The 23,879-nt window shown below is 50.0% G+C and overlaps 1 protein-coding gene across 2 annotated transcripts in view; it reads right to left on the bottom strand.

Annotated features, from left to right (window-relative positions):
- SOGA1 (suppressor of glucose, autophagy associated 1) overlaps nucleotides 1–23,879 on the bottom strand; it is a 65,423-nt gene that overhangs the window by 16,687 nt on the left and 24,857 nt on the right. Inside the window, exons 4-8 of one of the 2 annotated variants that reach the window (XM_045832567.1) lie at nucleotides 13,123–13,185; nucleotides 11,284–12,465; nucleotides 8,724–8,864; nucleotides 6,017–6,142; nucleotides 4,775–5,005 (exon numbers count right to left, since the gene is read on the bottom strand). In XM_045832567.1, coding sequence (XP_045688523.1) covers nucleotides 4,775–5,005; nucleotides 6,017–6,142; nucleotides 8,724–8,864; nucleotides 11,284–12,465; nucleotides 13,123–13,185 — 1,743 coding nt within the window. The remainder of the gene's footprint in view (nucleotides 1–4,774; nucleotides 5,006–6,016; nucleotides 6,143–8,723; nucleotides 8,865–11,283; nucleotides 12,466–13,122; nucleotides 13,186–23,879) is intronic. The other variant, XM_045832568.1, reaches the window with a different exon arrangement.

Below are 23,879 nucleotides of genomic sequence, written 5' to 3'. Positions count from 1 at the left end.
CAACGTGACAATGGCTGGGATTGGAGGGGGAAGCAGTGCAGCTGGGTCAGATTCTGAACAGATTCGTAATGTGCAAGAACGGCCACTGAAGCTATAAGCCTGGGTGAGCTCCCCGGGCGAGCAAGTGTAGGTGGGAGAGAAACACAGGCTGAGGGCTGAGCCCTGGGGACTCTGACATGCAGGGGTCGGGTCAGTGAGAACCAGAGGGTCCAGCCAAGGAGACTGAGACGGAGCAACCAGGGAGGTGGAAGAAAAGCCAAGAGCGTGTCCTAGAAACTAAATGAATAAGGGTTTCCAGGGTCAGGCAGGCACTGAGGCTGGACAGTATTTGGGGAGCAGGGCCTACACGGATAGACACCCCAATCCTGGCTGGCCTCGGTCACGAGTACTTAAATATACAGCCTTCTGACTGCGTGTACACAGGTGCACAATTCCTTCTCTGAAATGCTTGGGGCCAGGTGTGTCTGGAATTCAGAATTCATTGGGATTTAGGGAAATAATGTGGTACCTACACTGTACACTGTCTAGCAACCCTGGCAAAGTCCAGCGTAATGGGAAACACCACCGTGTCCCTCACAGACATACGAACATCAACGCGAAACGGAATAAATGAAGGTTTTGCTGCCAAGCGAGTGTCAGGCCAATTTTTTCCAAATGAGTCAGACACGAAGAAACACAGTTCTTAGAGCTTTTGGATTTCAGAATGGAGGACAAGAAATCAAAGATCTTTATCTGCAGTAGAATGGGGATAATAATTGCCTCCATGTCACAGGGTATTTGTAGAAGTCAAATGCAATAATCCGCTTAAAGCATTTAACACAGTGCCCAGAACACTGCGAACATGCAATGCGTGAGCGGTAGCGTTCACACAGGCAGCTTTCATTCTGCGTGTGTGGTTATGTATGTTCTTTGAAGTATGACTGTATCGTATCAAGCTCATTATCTATAGTTATCTATATGTATCCTATTACGTATTTGTTTTTATGTACTTTCACACATATGTGCTTTTACCTCATATTATATGCATACATGTATGTATGCTTAACATGTATGTGGTTATGGATATCTTATTAATTATGTATCAGTGAATATTTGTATTTCTGTTAACTAGAGGCACATATATTTAATGTTTTATGCTTATACCTCATTTTTTTTTCCTAAAGCAAGTTTCTGTTTCTCTGTTACTCCAGTAAATGGAAATGGCTAGGAAGACTTTCAGCAAATATGAAGTTTGTCTGAGAAAAACTGACTTAAAACAGAGGCTCTGTGGCCTGCAGGCAACTTGCCTCGGAGGGTGTGAGGGAGCATGTTCTCCAGCAGCCACAGCTGAGCCCTGGCTACGGAAAACAGTGTGGTGGTTTCCCCGAAAGTGTAAAAACAGGACATGTGGCCCAGCACTCCACCTCTGGGAACGTATCCAAAGGAACGAGGTCTGGATCCGGAGCACCGCCTGCACCCCCTCGTGTCTACTGCAGCATCATCGCAGGGGCCAAGACACGGAAACGACTCAAGTGTCGACGGATGAATGAGTGGGTGAAGAACATGTGGTATATCTACACAACGGAGTATCCCTCAGCCCTGAGAAAAGAAGGAAATCCTGCCATTTTGGACAACATGGATGGACCCGGTGGACATCACGCTAAGTGAAACAAGCCAGACACAGAAAGACAAGCACTGTGAGACCTCCTCAAATGTGGAATCAAGAAAAGCTGAATGTACACAAGTAGCAGGACGGTGGTTGCCAGTGGCAGGGGAGGGGGAAGCGGGAGATGCCCACTTTGTGTCGAAGGGCACAAAGTTCCAGTTGCGCAGGATGCGTAATTCTGGAGATCTAACATACAACACGGCGACTCCAGCCAACGATTCTATGTTGTGTATTTGAAATGTGGTGAGAGATCTTACGTGTTCTCACAGAGAGAAAGAGAGAAAGAGAAAGAAAGAAAGAAAGATGTAATGAATGTTGACTTGATTGAAGCGATCATTTCACAAAATAAACATACATCAAAACATCAAGTTGCAGCCCTGGCTGGGTAGCTCAGTTGCTTAGAGCACAGTCCCAATATGCCAAGGTCGCAGATTCAATCCCTGGTCAGGGCACATACAAGATGCAACCAATGAATGCATGGATAAGTGAAATAACAGATTGATAGCACTTTCTCTCTCTCTCTTTCTTCCTGTCTCTCTAAAACCAATTTCAAAAAATTTTAGAAAAACATCAATTTGTACATCTTAAATATATACAACTCCTAGGTGGCAGTTATACCTTAATAAGCTGGAAAAAAAATGTAGTTTATCGATACCATGGGATAGTATCCTTAAAAAGGAAAAAAATTCTGCAATATGCTACAACATGGATGACCCTTGAAGACACTAGGCTAAGTGAAATAAGCCAGACACAAAAGGAGAAATACTGTACAATTCCACTCACGCTAGCTACTTAGAGTAGTCAAATTCATAGGGACAGAAAGCAGAGTGGTGGTCGTCAGGGCTCGGGGGACGGGGACGGGGACGGGGACGGGGATTTGGTGTTTGGTGGGCCCAGAGTTTCAGTTCTGCAGGATGAAGAGAGTTGGAGACGGAGGGTGGTGGTGGCTGCACAACAGTGTGGGTGAACTTGATGTCACTCAACTATGTATATTTTATATATATATATATAGTGGGTAAAACCTGTTACATGTATTTACTATTTAAAAATAAAAAATAAAAAATTCACAAAAATAAAAAATGAAACTAGGCTTCATCCAAAGGCCCAGGTGGAACTTCCAAACAGGAGAGATGGTCCTAAATTTTCAAATGCCACAGAAGGGGAAGTAGACAGCAGACAGTGGCTCCAAATAGGAGGCCCCGGGTGTCACAGAGGGTGATGCCCAAGGGGCAGCCATGGAAGACAGACTTTGAAACTGCTTCTCAGAGGGGGACCTCGGTGTCAGATACTCCAGGGTGAGGCCCATTTTAGGATGATCAGGGACCCTCCCAAGAGGCCCCCGGGGAGGAGGCCAGTGCCTGGGAGAACGAGTCCCACTGGAGGTGAGGGAAGGGGACTCTTGCCAAAGACTCAGGTCTGATCATCACCCTCTGCTCCTGGGGCATTGGGGCTACTCCAGGGGTCCCCTGGCAGGGGTGCATGGGGACTTGGGAAGTGTCACTGGGCCCCACTAGCTCAGGAAAGAGTACCTGAAGCGAAAGGAGGGCCAAGTCTGGGTTAGACCAGAAGTACTTGTCCCCAAAAAGCCAAGGCGAGCAGCACCAACTCAGCAGAGTATGACTGAGGTGTGATGTCCTTACATGCCCCCTTCTCTTAGCAATGTCGGTGTGGTCCATTTAGTGATGGCGAGGCCCATGCAATGATGATGGGAGGCGGGGGCTTTGAACAACAAGGGGTCTTGCGCAGGCCGAGGGACAGTGGGCCACGGGGCGCCTCCCAAGCTTCCACGTTCCCAAAGTTCCACTCCTCCGGTTTCCTGCCACCTCCAAATACTACCTGTAGTACCACTGATGTTTCTAAGTCAACCTACTCTTTCTAGTTAAAAAAAATATATATATATATATATATACCTAAAAAGGAAATTATTATTACTAAAAATGTAATTTTAGTAATATTAATAGTAAATAGTAAATGTAAATGTAGTAATTATTATTACTAAAGCCAATACCCATAGCTATATATCAAAAATAACATTAAAAATAAGACACGTATCAGCAAACTCACAACTATCAACAACTGAACCTAAAAAATGAAAACTAAGCAAACAACTAGAACAGGAACAGAATCACAGAAATGAATGGAGATCACATGGAGGGTTAATCAGTGGGGAGAATGGGGGGAAGGTACAGGGAATAAGAAGCATAATAGGCAGGTACAAAATAGACAGGGGGAGGTTAAGAATAATATAGGAAATGGAGACGCCAAAGAACTTTTATGTACAACCCATGGACATGAACTAGGGGGTAATGCTAGGGGGTGGGGGGGGTGCAGGGAGGAGGGGATAAAGGGGAGGGAAAAAACTGGGACAACTGTAAGAGTATAATCAATAAAATATACTTTAAAAAGGAAAAAATAAAACAGGTATATTCATAAGGCACAAATAAACAATAAAAAAGAATGAACTACTTCTATATGCAAAACATGGATGAATCTCAAAAAGTTATATTGAGCAAAAGAAGGCAGACAGAAAAGACCACTTGCACTTATACAAGCTTCTATCACAGGCGAAATGAATCGACGGTACAAGGAATCAGAACAATGCTGACTGCTGGGGAGGGCACACTGACTGGGCCACCAGGGAGCCTCAGGGACGAGGAAATGTGCTCTCCTGTGAGCTGGGCTGAGCAGGTGGGCACTGTACATCTTCATCGGCTGCACACAGAAGGCGTGTGCACTTTGCTCGTATGTAAGCTGTGCTTTACAGGAGTAAAAAACGTACACTATGTTTGCATACAACGCAGTAACGACAGAACCAGGTTGTTGCTGTCTGCTGAAGACCCGAGGTTTGTGAACAAGGGAAATGAGCAGGTGTGAGAGACCCACCAGCCCCCGGAGAGACTTTCTCCTGCTGAGCCCAGGACTAAGCCTGTCTTCTTCACCACCGTATCCCCCAGCGCCCGCCACAGTGCCCAGGAAAGAGCTGGTTCTCACTAACAGGTGCTGAATGACGCCTGCAGGCTGCTGGCCTGCATATGTCCCAATGCCAGCTGGCTGTCCCTCTGGTCCTATCTCCCCCACACCACCTCTTTCCCAGTCCCAGTCCCAGTCCCAGTCCCAGGGAAAACATACCTCAAGGAAGTCATCCCCCTCGTTGGGCAAAACCTTGCCCTGCCGCCAGCGCTTGAGGAACCACCTGAGCTTCATGAAGAGTAGCAGGAAGTTGTGCTTGAACTGCTGGGACTCCTGCACCAGCATGTTCTTCTCCTGGCTCCAGAATTTCTGCTCCAGCCTGCGCTGGAGACTCAGGCTCTGCAGCTCGAACTCGCGCCTCAGGAGCGCCCTCTGCTGGTCCTCCTTCAGCTTCAAAGGGGACAACAGTGTGAGCAAGCCGGCTGTCTTCCTGGGCACCACCCCACCCCATTCCAGGCTTCTGACAGGGCAGGGAAGGAAATCTGGGTGGTGCTTGTTGGTGATCCCTGCCAGGGATTCCACCACTGGCAGCTCATGCTGTTGAGATAAAACACTGCCCTCTGCTACTCCAGGGAAGAGGAACTCATAAAAGCAGTGGCAATCAGTTCCTGAATCAGTGAAAACAGCGGGGATTTGAACTCAGCTCTGTCTGATTATAAAAACCATGACATAATATAATAAGCACGTGCTGGATGCCAGTGTTTCACATGAACTCACACTCAGTGAGGAGGGTGAGCACTGAAGGCAGGGAGGGGTGACCCATGTGGAGAGCAAAGGGCATCCTGGGAATGAGGAAGGCTGAGCTCACGTAATATCCTAGAGAAAGCAATGCTGAGTCATGGTTAAGAGGGAGCCAGAGACCGGCGTTAGAATCCCAACCCCATCTCGCCTGGATGTGAAACCCTGGGCAAAGCACTTCAGCTCCCTGGGAGTCAGTGTCCCCGTCTAGAAAATGGAGACACAGCAGAGCAGAAGACATGAGGATTAAAGGACATACTGTGTGGAAAGTGCACTGCACAGGCCTGACATACAGTGAGGGCTTAATAAGTGCTTTCTATTGGCAGGATTTTCATCTGGATTACCAGAGAGGCCTATGGCCTATCGACTACAGGTTTTCAGCTCTGATGGGGGCAGTACTTCAAAGAAGGGAAATGCAGGCCCAGAGAGGAGACGGCTTTGGCCTGAGGTCACTCAGGAAGTCAATGACAGGCCCGGTTCCCAGCCCAGCACAGCTAATAGACTCACTGACACCCACAACCGTGAGTGCGGCATGAGGCAGCAAGACTCGGGTTTCCCCTGACATTCTTGCCTTCTGAAGCCTTGTGGACCTCTGAGGTTTTGACTTCAGTTCGGAGAAGGGAAGTTGGAGTAAGTGCAGAGAGGGCACTGAGCACCACGCACCTGGACCATTTTCTGGTTGAAGCTGTCGGCCTCCTCCTTCCGCAGCTGCCGCTCCTGGGAGAGCTGCTCCTGCAGGCCCCGGAGGCTGTCGTGGGCCTCAGCCAGCACCAGCTGCAGCTCCTTGATCTGGGGTGGGGAGGAGGGAGAGGGCAAGGAGGTTAGAAACTGTGGTCCGAGGGTAGAGCGGCAACAGCTGTCGGTGCGCTCCAGGCTGACCTTCAAGGATGAGTCAGGCCCGATGGCTGACCCTACCTCTGCGGGCTGTCCTGATGGTTAGACAAAACGGTGCACGTCAAATCCAGCTATTTGTAGCTAAACAGTTTTACCTTCATAACGTTTCTCTTTGAAATTTACTTGGGGGAAATAATATACTGTGGGAACTGGGTCTGATTTGCAAAAATGTTCATTGTCTCATTGTTTATAATTGCAAAAATATACAAACAACTTACATAATAATGATGAGGATCAATATGTGTGTTTACTGGGTCTATACATAGGTAAAACCCCATTAACTATACCCTTAAGGGCGGTGTCCTTTATTACATGTATATTATCGTATGTATATTATATTATGTTATACTTCAATAAAGAGTTTAAAAAGATATATATCTCAATAGAAAACCAGGAAGGCCATAGCACACACACTAAATGTTAACAGTGGTTAACTATGTGATAACCTTGTGATCCTAACTTTCTTCCTTTTTAAAAAATTTTTATTTATTTATTTTTAGACAGAGGGGAAGGGATAGAGAAAGAGAGGGAGAGAAACATCAATGTGTGGTTGCCTCTTGCGCCCCCAACTGGGGACCTGGCCTGCAACCCAGGCATGTGTCCTAGACTGGGAATTGAACCAGCAATCCTTTGGTTTGCTGGCCTGTGCTCAATCCACTGAGCCACACCAGCCAGGGCAACTTTCTTCTTTATATCTTTATGTAATGGAGCTTAGAAACTTTGTGGTAGCTCTGTGTTATAATAATAACTATGCAATAAAATCTTAAGAAAAAGGCATAAAACTCTACATTTTTGAGGGAAACTGTGTTACAAGTATTTGTAGCTAAACAGGCAAAACTCATCCACTCTGTTAGAGGTCAGGATGGTGACGAGCAGGGGACACCTGGGGGGGTCATGTTTGTTTATTCATCTTGCTGATTACATAGGAGCGTCCAGTTTGTGGAAACCGTCTGCGCTGTCCACTTACAATATAAGTGCTTTTCTCTCCATAAGTAATGCTTCGCTTAAAAATGCTCTTTGAAGTATCGCTACTCAGGAGTAACAGAGGGAATGTCTATGCTGTCACATTAAGCAGCAGAAGAAAAGGGAAATGTCAGCCCCACCCTCACACAAAACCCCCCCAGGAATGGCAAGACGTCCCTCCGTGAAAAAAAAATACACATTTATTATCTGGCCCATGGTGTGGAAGTGTGACCATGGAAGGCACTGACCCGAGGTGTATCTTATTCACCCGTTTTGTATTAAAAAATCCTTGCAGCACGAGATCTGCTATCTGTGGTGTTCTTGAACTCAGAACCCAACACAGTGCCCAGCAAACCGTAACTGCTCCACGAGGAGTGGTTGAATGAAACAGTAACTGAATGTACATAGGAAATTATTTTCTCTGTCAGTGAGCTGGCCGCTTCCTTTTTTCAGAAAATGAGAACTAAGTATCTTATGATTCCCCCCCTGACCCCCTACTTTTTGCTGTGGCTTTTAAGAAACTCAGATCACTTAGAGAATTTGATCCTCTGACTTCAAGGAAGCTACTCACTTGCATTGCTGCAGACTGGCCTTCCTGGGACCCCAAACTTGCCTTTCCAGGGATGTTCAAAAGAAAAGGGTGAGCAGGTTGGGGCACCCACAGGGCTCTCCATGGTTCGGGAATCTCAGGTGGGTCCTACCCAGACTGTAAGAGCCATTTCCTGCCTCAGGTTCACTATAAAGTGCTAGGGAAAGGCTCGGAAGTAAGCTTGGGAGGGGCTCGGAACTACCCAGAATTCCTCACAGACCAGAGAATCCTAGCAAGGCTCCAGCCACCACCAGCTCTAAACCCTGTAACAGAGGGGGAAGCTGCATCAGAGCAAGACTGTGCCTGCACCCAAGGCCACACAGCCACAAGGGTAGGTCCCCTGAGGCCCAGTGGTGTGTCATCCTCCTCCTCCTCCTCCTCCTCCTCCTCACCCAGCATGGACCAGGCTTATGCTAAGGCTTTTTGCATATTTAATCCTTTCAACAACCCAGTGAGGGATCACTTTTATTCTGTAGGTGAGAAACTGAGGATCAGAGAGGTCAAGTGACATGCAGCCAGTATAAAGTGGACCCGAGATTTGAACCCAGCCAGCCTGACTGTGGGGACGGCTGCCTTCTTTACATAAATAAGTGATTCCATTGAATGACATAAATAAGTGATTCCACTGAATGGCTTAAATTACTGAATTCCCAGTGGAATTTAGTACAGGGAAAAAAAAAATCAATTTCTTCAACTGAATTTATAAGCTTCCTTTTAATCAGGCCATGAGAATGGCCCAAACATCCTTGTTTCCCTTTCTTGTCCTCGGAAGCTCAAAACCAAGTGGAGTGCTCACACCCCCTATCATCACCAGCTAAGACTCCCATGGACCCCGCTGCTTTTGGGAAGCCCCCCGCCACTCTTCTCCCGCTGGCCCCCCCGCTGTTCCTGCCCACCCCCCTGCTGGCTCAGGCCGAGGCCCACCTCAGAGGCGTAGGAATCGTTGTCCTCAGCTCGGTAAGGCCTGAAGCTCCGGCTGGGGTCGGGCTTGGAGTCCAGGTCGCCCGTGCGGAAGGCCTCTCGGATCCTGGGCTCCCACTCCGGCAGGTCCCTGAAGTCGGGCGGCTGCACCAGAGGCATGGGCAGAAGAGACCAAGATAACCATGGGGACGGGCCCAAAGGGTGCCAGAGACAGCCCCACCCCAGGCCTCGGGGCTCCGTAAGAGGCTCTGAGCACCCACCTGAGGGCTGGGATCCGCGTGGATTCACCTCGGTGCCCCAGCCCCAGCCTGGTTAGGGCACTGCACCCACTCAGTGAGTGTTTGTTGAAGGGACGAGTGGCCAGGTGAGTGGTAAGCGAGACGCTGATTTTGTGAATGTTCACCTTGTGCACGAGCCTCCGAGCCTGACTCCACCGTCCCACCCCGTGTGCGGCCCCCGCTCACGCCTACCTCAAGCAGAACCAAGGGGGCGACCTAAAACAGGGCAGCCTGCTTGCTTAAAAAAGCCAGGTCAACAGGGCGCGGGTGAAAGAAGGTATGGCCCCACTACACTGTGTAGTTGTGAAAAAAAAAAAGAGCTAAATCTCTCTATAGACATGGAAAGACCCGTCCCACTGCTCTCAGGGTGAAGCTCAAACCTTCCCAGTGCCCTCTGCAGTCCAGCCTCATTCCTCCTTAGTTCTTGGACACGCCACGCCCCTTCCAGCCACTATGCCTTTGCACAGTCTGCTCCCTCTGCTTAGAACTCTTCCCCAGGTAACCCATCCTTCTGACCTCGGCTCAGATCAGAGGCCTTCCCTGACCCAGCGACTAGGTCAAGATCCTTGTTCATAGAACCAAGTATACTTCCTTGAGAGCTCTTATCTAGTCGGTAATTTCATATTCATTGGCATTCTTTGATTGACATCTCTCTTCCCCACTCAATGACATAGGCAGGGGTGGGGCTGGGGGGGCGCTGGGGGAAGGACCCATATCTGTTTTGCTTACCACAGCACCCCCAGCACCGAGCACAAACAATACATGAACAATAAACAGAGCATCAGCCCTGGCTGGCGTAGCTCAGTGGATTGAGCGTGGGCTGGGAACCAAAGTGTCCCAGGTTCGATTCCCAGCCATGGTACATTCCTGGGTTGCAGGCCATAACCCCCAGCAACCGCACATTGATGTCTCTCTCTCTCTCTCTCTCTCTCTCTCTCTCGCTCTCCCTCCCTTCCCTCTCTAAAAATAAATAAATAAATAAAATCTTAAAAAAAAAAAAAACAGAGCATCCTAGTAAATGAACTAATAATGAGAAAAATCAGTTGTGGGCTAACAGAAGGTATAACAAAAGACAATTTGGGTGAAAAAGCAAATACATGAGGGTATGTGTAGAGAAAGGTTTAATTAATTAATGTACTGATTGATTTTAGAAAGATAGAAACACTGATTTGTTTTACTTATTGATGCATTCGTTGGTTGATTTTTGTACGTGCCCTGGTCGGGGATTGAACCCACAATCTTGGGGTATCGGGGACAATGCTCTAACCAACTGAGCTACACGATCAGGGCTAGAGAAAGACTGAGAGGGGTTTGCTGTGGTGATGAAATATTTTGGATCTGCACCACTGGACACTTGCAGCTGCTGAGCACTTGAAGTGTGGCTACGACTACTGAGGAACTGAATTTCCAGCTGTATGTCATTTTCATTAATTTAAATTAAAATAGTCCCATGTGTTGGTCACTGTGTTGGCCAGAGCTGCTCCAGACTGTTCAAGGCAGGACCTGCAGGGAGTGAGCAGTGGCAAGGAGGAGGCTCTCGCCCTTTACTCAGGGGCTCCTGAAGCTCTTCGGACGCTCAGGGGCTCCTCTGGCGACAGTGCATTTTTGAGGGACAAATGCATTCGTTATTCTAATTTTTCTAAGTGGTATTTTATAGACATCAAGGCTAGAAGTTCATTACCATTAAACAGCCACGTTTCTGGCCTCTGCATAGGACCTGGACAAAAGTTCTCTGTTTTAATAACACTCGTTTTAAAACACAAAATTGCAAGAGAAACAAGGAAAGAAGAAAGGCCAACCCAGAAAAAAGACGGCCTGAGTCAACCCCTGCACCTGTCAATGGGACATGAGGGAGGGAACTGTGGCACGTTCACTCCATGAGATCGAGTCCAGTAATGACAATTAATACACTACTGCCACACACGACGACAAACATAACAGTGAGGGAAGGAAGCCAGGAGAAAGTGTGTGCTACGTGAGTCGATTTACATAAAGCTCAAAGACAGACAAAACTGACAGACAAAGAGACAGAACTGAATCAAGAGGCTACACTGGGGAGCGGGCACTGCGGCTGGAAGGGGTCACCAGGAGGGGCTTCTGGGCTGTTGGCCGTGTCCTAGTTCTTGTTCTGGGCAATGATTATGTATATGGATGTGCTGACCTTGGGAAAACCCTAAGCTCTATACACTTGTGCTCTGTGTACCTCTCCATCTGCATGTTACGGTTCTGTAAACAAGGTTCTATGGGAAAAGCGTAGCAGGACCTGTGACTGGGACACACCTTACCTGGAAGTCTGAGCCCAGGTCTTTGGCCAGAAGAATCTCCTTGGAGGGCCCCTGGGAGCCCAGAGGGGTCAGCGACGAGAAGGGCTCTGGCGGCTCCTTGGCAGAACTCCCGAGGGCTGCGTCTGCCTTCCGCGTGAAGGCGTTGAGCTCCTGCTGGAGCATGCTCAGCCGAACCAGGATGGCGTGGATGAGCTTGGTGTCCCTGGGGCCCTCACTGTTGTCAGGGGCCTCGTGCAGCCGGAAGTCGGCACACTCATTGTCCAGATACAGGCGGAGGCCAGCAGAGAAGCCATTAGCATCGGCCACCAGGACGTCGATGGCCTTGCTGACCAGGGCAGCCTGCTCCCTGAGACCAGGCAGCGCGTCGGCCTCCCTGGCTCTGCAGAGCCGGGTGGCATGGGGGCCATGGGGCTCGCCGAGGGCAGCGGGCACGCACTGGGCAGAGTCCCCCGCCTCGGCGTCCGTCTCCAGCATGGGCCGCGTTCTCTGGCAGGAGGCAAGATCGCAGCGCTGGAGGTTGGACAGGAGCACACGATTCTCATACTGGAGCTTCTTGACCTTCCCACTGAGCTCACCGATCTGCAGCTTGGCGGCCGCCAGCTCCTCCTGCGAGGGCTCGCTGAGCACCGAGCAGCTGTCCTCCGACAGGGTCACGTCCAGTTCATGCTCTGAACGGTACTTGGCCAGCTCGGTCAGCAGCAGCTTGTTCTGGTCCTCGAGTTCGGCCGAGGAGCGCCGCAGCAGCTCCGCCTCCTCCTCCACGAACTGCAGGTGTCGCCGCAGCTCTGCCAGGCTCTCCCCACACTCGCTGCCACCCAGCGCGGAGAAGGCCAGGCGCGCCTCCGGGCCCCCACCACTGCCCCCGTGATCCTTCATGTCATCCATCTCGGCCCGCAAGCCTCGGTTCTCCACCTCCAGCTCCACGATGCGGCGGCTCAGCAGGTTGGCCTCTTCCTCCACCAGCTTCAGGTGCACCTTCAGCTCGGTCTCCCGCGAGTGGGGCGCATCAGCCAGCTCCTCCACCGACAGGGCGCTGTCCAGATCACCGTAGAGGGAGCGGTACTTGAGCAGCTCCTCCTTCATGCTGTCGTTCTCCTTGACCAGCTTGGTGAGCTTCTTGCACATGAGGGCCGACTCCTCCTTTGCAAAGTGCAGCTGGCACTTCAAATCTGCGCTGTCCTCCTGGGGCCCCACAGGCACAAGGACAGAGAGGACCCGGGAAAGTTAGTGTTGGGAGGCTCAACACCAGCCACATTTCTGGGAGCAGCAACTATGTGCTGGGGAAACAGGAATAAAGCAGCGGGAGCCCCACCCCTCAAAGAGTTGGCAGTCCAGAGGGAAGCAGAGAGGGGACATTGATAGAGCAGCAAAAATGGAGCACCACATATAGCCTGGGGAGTTCAGGAGGGCTTCCTGGAGGAGGTAACATTTTGCCAGGGTGACTATTGCTGCTTCTACCACCACTACCATTACTACAACAGTTTCTTCACTGTAAAATGAGACAATAACACTCCCTCCCTCACTGACATATGGAGAGGATTAAATGAGATAATGCCCTGACAATCCAAGACCGCTACAGGCTAGCGGTATTCCACGTCTGGCCTGTGCTGCACACAGCGCTTTGTCTATCTGAGTGTGTGAGAGCCACGGGTTCAGGGCATGGTTTGGGGACGTGAAGTGGGCAGCGAAGCTAAGAAAATAAACAAGGAGAGGATGGGATAAAATATGGAGAAGGTGGGCACCTCTGGGGAAACCCCCTAGGCCACCTGGAGTTAGGCCTTGGGACTAAGACCTGCTGTGTGGGCTGTACCAGGGGCTGCAGGAACTGCTGGGAAGTACCTGCACCAAAGGCTTCTTGTCCGTCTTCCCCAGAGAACGGGTCCCTCTTTTCTTCAAGGAATGCTGGAGAGAGATTTAAGGAAAAAAAAAAAACTCAGCATTTAAAGCTCATGATGGTGACGTGTATCCAAAGAGAAGTCACAGAGCCTACGGTTCCACGGAGGCCCCCATCACCAGGCCAGCCCAGCCGTCTCCAGGCCTTGAGCAGCACCAACTGCTGAGCCAGAGGGGCTCCCAAGACCACCCAGTGGGCTGCCAGCGGGGGACAGGCCAGAAGCACTTGAAGAGCTGATCCTGAGCACATCTGCCCAGGGAGCCTTCCCTCTCTCCCACCACTGTGCTGAGATGCAGTTCGCCTGGGTTAAGACCCAGTATCTGGGTTTCTGTTCCTGGTTGTCTTTCATTCCTTCACCAAAGACTTCCTGAGCACGCATTACATGCTAAGCACAGTTTGGTGTAGAGAACACAGCAGGGACCAAGACGGACAGGGTACCTGGGGAGGAGACTATGATGCTCCACCCAGATCCCTCCTTCAGGACTCAGGCACCTGCCTTCCCCCTTCCCCAAGACCTCGAAGCTGAGTCCTCCTCCCAGAGGCCCACACCCAGTGACTGGTCCATGCTCCCCTGCCTCAGCTTGGGACGCCTCCCCAGGAGGCTGGCCGAGCCACTGGTGTGAAGACTCCACACCCCAGTCACACCCCAACTTCTCCCTCTGCCTCGCTTCCTGAGGGGAGTGACAAGTCATAATTCCGCAGGAGCCTTGGAAACAATGACGGACTGATCTCAACTTAAATTGTAAACGTCTGCATGCAGATTAAAGCAATATAAGACTCTGACAATAATGATGTCTCAAAAATCCAGAAGTGAGCCCTGGCTGGCGTAGCTCAGTGGATTGAGCACAGACCTCGAACCAAGAGGTTGCCAGTTCAATTCCCAGTCAGGGCACATGCCTGGGTTGCAGGCCAGGTCCCCAGTACAGGGAGCTCGAGAGGCGTCCACACATTGATAATCCTCTCCCTCTCATTCTCCTCCTCTTCACCTCTCTCTAAAAATAAATAAGTAAAATCTTTTAAAAAATGTTTTAAAAATGTGTAAAAAAAATCCAGAAGTGATATGGGAAGAAAGATCAATACATTTGATCAAATAAGCAAAATCTACACACACACACACACACACACACACACACACACACACACACAAACACACATTAGGAAAAGTAAAAGGATAAATGACACACCCTGGCTGAATAACTCAGTTGGTTAGAGGATCGTCCTGATATGCCGAAGTTGCAGGTTCCATCCCCAGTCAGGGCACATATAAAAATCAACCAATGAATGCATAAATAAGTGGAACAACAAATCAATGTTTCTCTTTCTCTTCCTTGCTCTCAAAAAAAATTTTTTTTAACTTAAAAAATATATAAATGACAAAGTGGGAAAAATATTTGCAATTCACATAACACTGACAAAGGGTTAGTATCCTAAATAGCTTCACAAAACAGCTTCACAAAACAGAGAATAACAAAGCCAACAAACCTAGACACAAATGAAGCAGTGATGTGAAAAACAGTTCTCGGGAAAAGGCGAGTGGCTCCCGAGCATAAGAAGATACATTTATATCTTCACACTGTTTGACAGAGAGATGAAAATTGAAACTACCTCGAGAGCTGGGGGGAGAAGGGTATAGGGAGACTAAATGATAAAGGAAAAGAAATACAACTAAGATTAAATTAAAAAAAACCCACACTGAGATATCGTTTCTCACCCATTAGACTGGCCAAAATCCAAACCTCTTACAGCACACTCTGCCGGAGCAATGGAGGAACAGGAGCCAGGAGCGCTCCTGGGTCTCTGGCAAGAGTACAAAACAGCGCACGCCCCACAGAGGGGAATTTGAGGAGAAAAGGTTAAGAGGTCAACAATAATCACTACTGACATTTCTGTTTAAGAGTCATTCAGTGAGATGCATGATTCCCCTGAACACTTCTTCCCGTAAGAGGGGAGATTCACTTAGGTTGCTTCTCTTTTCAGGTTGAGCAGGGTGTTTCTTTAAAAAATTTTATTTATTTATTTTTAGAGTGGGGGAGGGGAGAGAGAGAGGGAGAGAAACATCAATTGGTTGCCTCTCATACTCACCCAAGCCAGGGAGCAAAACCACAACCCAAGCATGTGCCCTGACCGGGAATTGAACCAGCAACCTTTCCCCTCATGGAACGACACCCAGCCCACTGTGCCGCACCAGTCAGGGCTGGGCAGATATTTTTTGAGAATGATCTGGTGTGGTTTGAATACATGCCCTTCCTACCTCCACCTCTTACACCCCACCCCTGAAGGGGACCACCACGGATGTCATCCAAGCCCCTCTCTACTGAAGGTGAGAGTGAGGCCCACAGCAAATCCAGAGCTGCCCTGGGACCAGTTCTTCACATAGTTCTAGATCTAGTTCCCAGGACTTGGAAGGAGAAAATGTGCCTTCTTCGATGAGTTAGCACAGTGGCTCTCAATCTGGGTACACATCACAATTATCTAGGGAACTCCAAACAAAACAAAATAAAACAAAACAAAATGATGCCCACGATCTCACCGCTCCGAGATTCTGCTATAACTGGTCTGGGGTGGGTCCCAGACATCAGTATTTTAAAATAGCTTCCCTAGTGATTCTCCTGTGCAGCCCAGGTAGAAACCACAGAGCCAGGAAGAAAGATGAACTCCAGATGGGTTCTTAAGTATATCTTCAAGTCCAATCAAATCCTAAAGAGACCTTTTGAAATGCAAATGAGGCAGGTTGGCAGAGGCTGATATTTCAGACGCTGGGTGCCAGGACTTTCGTGGGGTGAGAGCCACAGAGCAAGTCTCCCCCACAAAGAGCCCTTCCCACAAATGAGGCCCAGGAAGGGGGTGCTCCGAGGGAGACCCCCACGTGGAGTGGCTGAGGCAAGGGCTCTAGGTGGAAGGTCGGGGCTTGCTTAGCACCCAGCTAAGGGGAAGGGCCTGTGACTTCAGCAGGAAGCTGAACCCTGGGAACCCCACAACACGGAGTTTGTGGTCCTGGGTGGACCCCCTCCTCTCCCAGCAGCTCCGTTTTGCCATCTATAAAACTGAGCCGTTTTTTGTGACCACAGCCTCTTCAAGCACTGCACACTCCACTCCCTGGAGGCAGGAAGTGGGGGACGGGACGGGGAGCCGGGGGTCTCCAGTGGCACTGAGGGGTCCCGGCCATCACACACACAGAAAGGAATGAGATACTACAAAGACTGCAGACATTAAAAAGGACAGAGGAAGAGCGAGATTCACCGACATGATAAAGGCTCTGAGACATCTTGTAAGGGGAAAAAAGAACCTGCAAAACAAAACCTAGCACCCAGGGGTCCACCGACTGGTGAAGGATAAACGAGGTGTGTCCTATCCACACAGTGGAACACTGTCCAAACACAGAAAGGAGTGACGTACTGACACATGCTGCAACACGCATGTACCCGGAAAACAGCATGCTCAGGGAGAGGAGCCGGTCACAGAAGGCGGCACAGTGTTTGGTTCCGTTCACGCGAGATGTCGAGTAGCCCGCTCCACAGAGGCAGAAACTAGACAGATGCATGGCTGCCAGTGGGGAGCAGGGAGTGACTAGGGCGGGTTTGGGGTTTCTTTTCGGGGTGATGGGAATGTTCTGGAACTCGAGAGTGGTGACAGTTGTACAACTCTGAATACTCTTAAAGCCACTGAACTGTATACTTTTGAAAAGGTCATCGTTATAGTATGGAAAGTATAACTCCATAAAGCTGTTATTAGAAAACAAAGCATGTTATCATTTTCATAAAAATAAAATGTGTGTGTATGCACACCCATGGGGGGGCAGTCTGAAAACTAACACCATGCTGTGAACAATGAGAATACAGGAAACTCGCATTATGCACTTTTGTTCCCCCACATTTTTTGGGGGGGGAGGATGTAGTTTTTTTGCATTTTGTATTATGCAATATTCTTGCAAATAAACTGATATATAAAAATACACTCTCACTGTAAATCTGCACCACACTGACAGAGCAGAGGCCCGTGCACCCCCAACTCACTCCCCCACCCAGCCTGAGGGGCCACAGCAGCGGGTGGCTGGAGCTCCTCCTTGACCTTTGGCCCTGGGTTTAAAATACTGAAATAGACGGTGCGCTCTTTTAGACTCTCTTTCCTTCCTATGTTTACTTGACTCTGTGATCTTTGATTTGTATAATAAGCACTTTAGGCAGAAGAAAACCCCCAAACATCCAGCATTTTAGAAAACAGTCTGTGTTCGAGCTGCATTATTTTGTATGTTGCAGAAACTGTGCATGTAATATAAACCCCATCCTTATTTTTAAAAATACATAGAGACAGAAATATACAGTGCATGAGCATAGACAAAGGCCTGGAAGGATACAAACTATGAAAATAAATTGAAAAAAAAGAAAAAAAGAAAGAAAGATACAAACCAAACTGCTAATCACGGGTTAGGCTAAGTCAGGAGTAGAATTGAGGAGGGAGGTGGTGAGGGGAGGCTTTCTTCTTTCCTTTTATGTACGGTTGTTATTATTTCTATTTTTTTCTGCATAACACATTCAAACTTCAAAAAGTGCAGAAAGGAATGCAGTGAACCCCTTACCAGTTAGTTCTCTTGCCTGAAGCAACCAGTGCAGCCAGAGTCTGAGGGTCCGCCCTCAGAGGCATGCCAGCCTGCCCGAGTGCTTCTGCAGTGATTGTTTTGCTTTACTGAGCTCATCATCTTTTTAGTTAAAAAACACATACACACACACACACACATTTCAATATATGTGCATGTATAAACAGAAAAACCACACTGGAAGTATATATATCTCTCACTCAAACGGTAATTTGGTAATTACTCAGAGTAATTCCCTCTAAATACTGGACTACAGGTGAATTTTTCTCCTTCTGGTTTATGTGCATGTATTTCTAGTCTTTCTCTACTAAGCATATCTTACCTGTTGGGTGAAGGGGGAAAGTGCATAGTAAAATGTCTTTAAAGCGCACTTTCCCTAAGGAAAGCCATTGAATACCTTCCACCAGGCAGACAGTGAGCTGAGTGGCTTGAACCTCACCAGAAAGGGAGGGCAGTGGGCAGGTAGGAGGGGCCCAGGCAGCAAACCTTTTCAGGACTGGAGTGGTTCCAGCCTTTCCAGGTTGGAGCTGTCCCTTCCCCCCTCCCGTCTAAGCCATGAGGGCTCCCGCACTGCCCCATGGCCCCGGAGGGGAAACAAGGCACACTCACAGAGCATGGATGTTCCTCCCCTCTGCAGGGCAGGGCGGCAGCCGGCTAGGCAGCCTGGCTCCGCTCAGGGAACCAGGGCCTGTCAGAGCCCCCTGAGGGAGCCCCCAGGGGCTCTGGCCCTGCGCCTTGGAAGGGTGGAACAGGGCAGGACAGTGTTCAGGCACCCACAGGAATGCCAGTCCCCGCTGCCGGACCAGAGGGCACACTCTGGCCTGGCATGTAGCGGGGCTCCCCACCCGCCAGCAATTCTCGAGGCCACCCTTGCGCAGCCAGGGTGTTGCCTCCAAGTATTCTTGGTCTAATGGCTCTTGGCAGGAGCAGGAGCCATGTGCCTGCTTATCCTTCAGACTAGCAGGGCAGGTCTCTGCCCCTCCAGCCTTCACAGAGGGGCGGCCTGAGCACCGCTCTGGAGGGGTCCCCTTCCCTCTAACACCTTCCATGTTGCCAGGGAACAAAGACCAATCCTTCAAGGAATAAAACGAACCTTCTGCCAAAACAGCCGGGCAGATTTTCACCAAACTTGGTGGCGATGTTTGGAAAGGTCGCACTGAAAACACAGACTGTGCTGTGTGTACAAGATTTACTCGAGGGGGTATGCACAAAGGAGACTGAGGCATTCTTCCTCTGGGGCGGCTGAAGCAGCGAGACAGAGAGGCTGCGGGGCTCGTGGCTGGAGGAGACCACGGGTGGGGAGGAAACAGTGGTTTAGGCACGGGTCCCGGGACAGGCATTGCCGACTGCCTGTGTTGATTCGTAACATAACCGCTCCTTCCACGGGCAAGGGACAGACCCACACGGGCAGCTGCTGGCGAGAGGCAGCAGAAACACACTGGCTGAACTAAGGGAAAGGCCTCTCCAGACCACAGCCACCAGAACGGTCGTGCGGGTGACGAGAACGACAGTATTAACGAAGCCCTATTCTCTAGGCACTGCTCGTCTCCACTAATTCCCACAAACACCTCTGAGACGAAAGGATTAATATTCCCCTTTTATAAAGGAGCAAACAGTGACCCGATCTGCCCAGCGTGACTGCTACTTGCAAGTGGCGAAGTCAGATTCCAACTCAGGCCCACGTGACTACTACGTCACGTTGGCCACGCCCCACATGGACCTTGGCCTTGCGGCATCGGGGACAGCGCCCGCAGAACCGAGGTGCGGCCCGGAAACCTGGCCCCACGGTCGGCCCCCCGTCCGGCCCCCCGTCCGGCCCCGTCAGAGTGGGAACCAGCACAAGAAGCCTGTTCCAGACGGGAGATGCTCACAGAGCCTCGGCAGAGGCTCTGAGAACACAGCAGGGTCCTAGGAAGGCCCCCGGCTGGGGCAAGGAGGGCCGGGGCATCACCAGGAAAGTCAGCGTGGCTTCCGGGGGTAGAGCGCCCCGAGTCAGAGTCCCATCTTTGTTTCTCCCCAGCCCTCTCTGTATACAGCAAGTCCATTCCTGGGTGTATACCCAAGAGAACTGAAAACATAGATTCACACAACAACCTGTACACATGTTCACAGCAGCATTGTTCACAGCAGCCAAAAAGCGGGAACAACCCAAATAAATGTCCACCAACAGATGAGCGGGTACACAAAATGTGCAACACCCAGACAATGGGTCGTGAGAAAGAACGAAATACTGATGCACGCTTCCACACAGACAGACCTTGACAACATTATGCCAAGTGCAAGAAGCCAGTCACAAAAGCTCACATATTGCATGATTCCATGTTTGTGAAATCTCCAGAGCAGGCAGATCCACAGGCACGGGAAGACGGTCAGTGGCTGCCATGGGCTAGAGGGGAGGGCGAATGAGGAGTGACTGCTAACAGCTGCAGTGGGTCTTTGGGGGCAATGGAAGTGTTCCGTTTTTAATATATTATGAATGTATTAAACAACACTGAACTGTACACTTCAAAATGGTGACTTTTGGCCCTGACCATGTAGCTCAATTGGTTAGGGCAATGTCCCGATACACCAAGGTTGTGGGTTCGATCCCCGGTCGGGGCACATACAGGAATCCACCAATGAATGCACAAATAAGTGGAACAACAAATCAATGTTTTTCTCTCTCTAAAATCAATCAATAAATTAAAAATTGTCAAAACAAATAAGTAAAATAAAATAGTGACTTTTGTGACATGTGGATTATATCACAATTTAAAAATCAGCAAGATTACCCCCAATTGTAAAATGGGGACGACAGCAAACACTCGGCATGCTGGGAAACTGGGGTGTACAGGAACGCCTGGGGTGGTGCCTGGGCACAAGGCGAGCCCTCAGACACAGCAGCTATATCGTGATGAATCCCACCAACACTGACACTGGCTCTCTGCCTACAATGCAAGGAGGGGGAGTGATACCAATGAGGGAGAGGCTGGTGTTACGATTCCTGAGCTGTGGCCTGGCTGGGCAACGATGCCACTGCAGAGCATGGCTAGGGCGAGCCACCCTCCCTTCTCCTAGAGAAACGCAATCTCCATGGCAACCACATCAGCTCAGGCCAGGGGATCCTGTTCCCAGCCGGGTGACAGCATTGCCACAGCAACCTGTCGGGATGGCAAAGGCACATCTTGATGATGCTCTGGCAGAAGAATTGCTAAGGGACCCTCATCTCCATAGAAACCATGTCAGGAAGAGAGGGAGGAGGGAGAGGGCAATCAGCAAATAAACACTGGGCCACGCCTCTTTGCCTTGATACCGTGACACCAAAAGGCACAGCAGGGAGAGGGCTAGACCAGCTTCACTGACCTTGCCTTCAGTTTCCTGAGCACCTACTATGTGCCAGGCACCACAAAAGGCCCTTTACATGCCTGACTGCATTTAACATTTCACAAATAAGACTCAAATACACACTTACTGTTAAAAAACAAACAAACCACCCTGGCTGGTGTAGCACAGTGGATTGAGCACGGGCTTCGAACCAAAGCATCGCAGGTTCGATTCCCAGTCAGGGCACATGCCTGGGTTGCAGGCCACGGCCCCCATCAACCGCACATTGATGTTTCTCTCTCTCTTTCTCCCTCCCTTCCCTCTCTAAAAATAAATAAATAAAAATCTTTAAAAAATCCCGAACTACAGCACTACTAGTATAAAAGCAAAAGCCATTCTTCACCCTGCCACCCCTCTAGTCCTTCAGCTCAGCGAGTTTTCCCCCAGACGCCTGTTACATGTTTGCACACACACACACACACACACACACACACATGCTTCAAAGCTGGTTTGTTTTGTGTGGCTGTTCCTGCTTAACTACATACCTGAGAGACGTTTCCATGTCAACACACACAGTTATAAAGTTGACCCTTGAAGAACAAAGGGGCTTGGGGCACTGGCTTGTCCCCGAATCCACGTATAACTTTTGACTCCCCAAAAATCTTAACTACTAGTAGCCTACGGTTAATCAGCAGCCTCACTGAGAGCATAAACCATGGATGAACACACGTTACAACTATTACCCACTGCATTCTGACAACCAGGTAATCCAAGAAAAGAAAATGTTATTAAGAAAAACACACAAAAAGAGAAAGTACATTCCCAATATTTACTGAAAAATACTGACGTATAAATAGACCCGCGTGATTCAAACCTGCATTGTTCAAAGGTCAATGGTATCTATCTACCTTATTTGATTTTATTGTGGTCAAGTGTACGCGATATAAAATTTACTATATTAATGGTATTTTCTTTTTTTATCGTGGTCACACATACATAACAGAGTTTACCATTGGTAGCCATTTCAAGGGCAGCAGCACCGGAGTACGTTCCCCTTGTGGTCAGCAATCACCACTGCTCCTCTCCCGGACCGCTCCACCGTCCAGCGTGGAAACCCCACTCCCGCCCTTCCGGCCTCTGGTCACCACCATTCTACTCTCTCTCTGTCTGTATGAATCCGACGGCACTGAATATTTCGTGTAAGTGGAGTAATAATATTTGTCCTTTTGTGCCTGGCATATTTAACTCACCGTCATTTCTTCACAGTTCATCCATGTTGCAGCCTGTGTCAGAATGTCCTTCCTGACCGACAGTCCACTGTACCAATGCACTACGTTTTTATTTGTCCATCAACAGATGCTGGGGTGCTTATCCCTTTCAGCTGTAGTGAATAATGCTGCTATGAACACAGAGGTACAAGTACCCGTTTGTGCTCTGGCTTTGAGCTCTGGCCTATAGACCCAGAAGTGGAACTGCTGGCTTAGTGGGTCACTCTGTGTTGAACTTTTGCGGGACCTGCCCGTTTCCTTACTGTTTTCTTCTCCATACTGTTCTATGGTTACCCAATCTTACCAACAGCCATAAACAACCTCGTAAATTGTTACCGTCCTGATGTCGCAGAAGGAGAAACTGGGACTTAGAGCGGGGAAGTGGCTCCGGGGTCTCAGCCAGCCTCTGCCAAGGAAACACTGGGTGAACTCGGGCGAGCTGCTGTCCCTCGCTGGGCCTCAGTGTCCTCTCTGTCACCACAGGAGCAGGCTGACCTCCAAGGCACTCTCTCTAATTGTCTCCCCTGTTCACTACCAAGGGTGGCAGCAAGGAGATGTGTGAAGAAGATGCCCCGTGTTCTGGGCCAGGCCTTGGGTGGCAGGAGGCTGCCTGAGAGAGGGGCCTCCCACGCAGCCCTGGAGAGGGGCGGGGATCCACAGCAGCCTTAGCAGCAACCACCTCGTCTCCACACTGAGGGGCCCCTGGCACATCACACCGGCACGCTCCGCGGGAAGGGCGGCTGAAGGGCTGCTGTGGCCCGGGGCTGTGGCTGTGCAGTCCGGAGCGCTGGCTGCCTGCCCCTGGGGAAGGTGAGGAGTGCGCCCCGTACAATCCTGCGATACCTCGTGAGCAGCCAGACAGCTGAGGCCCAGCCACACTCCCGAAGCTGGAAGCGACACCAGGCTGCCTGGAACACACCCCTGGAATCTGGAGAATTCCAGCCCTTAGGGGTCACCAAGGTTCACGGTTTCCTATCGGCATTCTGCAGAGCCCACGGGGCCCTGTGTGACCTCGAGGACATCCATCCCTCTCTCAGGGGTGTTTTCTCAACCAAAAAATGGGTCATAACCTCACTGGGCCTTCAAGAAAACTGTTGAGATAAAGTGTCCAGCATGGTGTCTAACGGCAGAAGGAAGACAGGACGCACCAGGGGAGGGACTGGCACAGTCAGAGACAGAGGGGCCAGCAGCTGGGGGTCGTATCAGGAGTGTCTAGACACACTGTCCAGAGCCCCAGCCCCGCACTGAGTGGCAGTGCCCGGCAGTCCCTGAGGCAGGTACACAAAAATCACTCCAGCTTGTCCTTACAAGGGCTTGGGGCATTACTGTCCCATTTTGTGTATGAGGAAACTAAGGCACAGAGGGCCAGCCCCACGCTGGGCACGGTGGCACGTTTGCTCTGTCAGTCCTCCCATAGGAGGGGTTCTGTGAGGGACAACTGTCTCCTGCCTCAGTCTGAGGGCTCCCTGAAGAGGGGACCGAGTCTTTCACTCACCACTGGGTCCTTAGTGGCCAGCACAAAGTGGACATGGGGGGT

Source organism: Phyllostomus hastatus, unplaced genomic scaffold (assembly GCF_019186645.2).
Source record: "Phyllostomus hastatus isolate PE091 unplaced genomic scaffold, TTU_PhHast_1.1 phas_contig_17, whole genome shotgun sequence".
In the NCBI taxonomy this organism is placed as follows: domain Eukaryota; kingdom Metazoa; phylum Chordata; class Mammalia; order Chiroptera; family Phyllostomidae; genus Phyllostomus; species Phyllostomus hastatus.
This window is presented reverse-complemented; position numbering and strand designations above follow the sequence as displayed.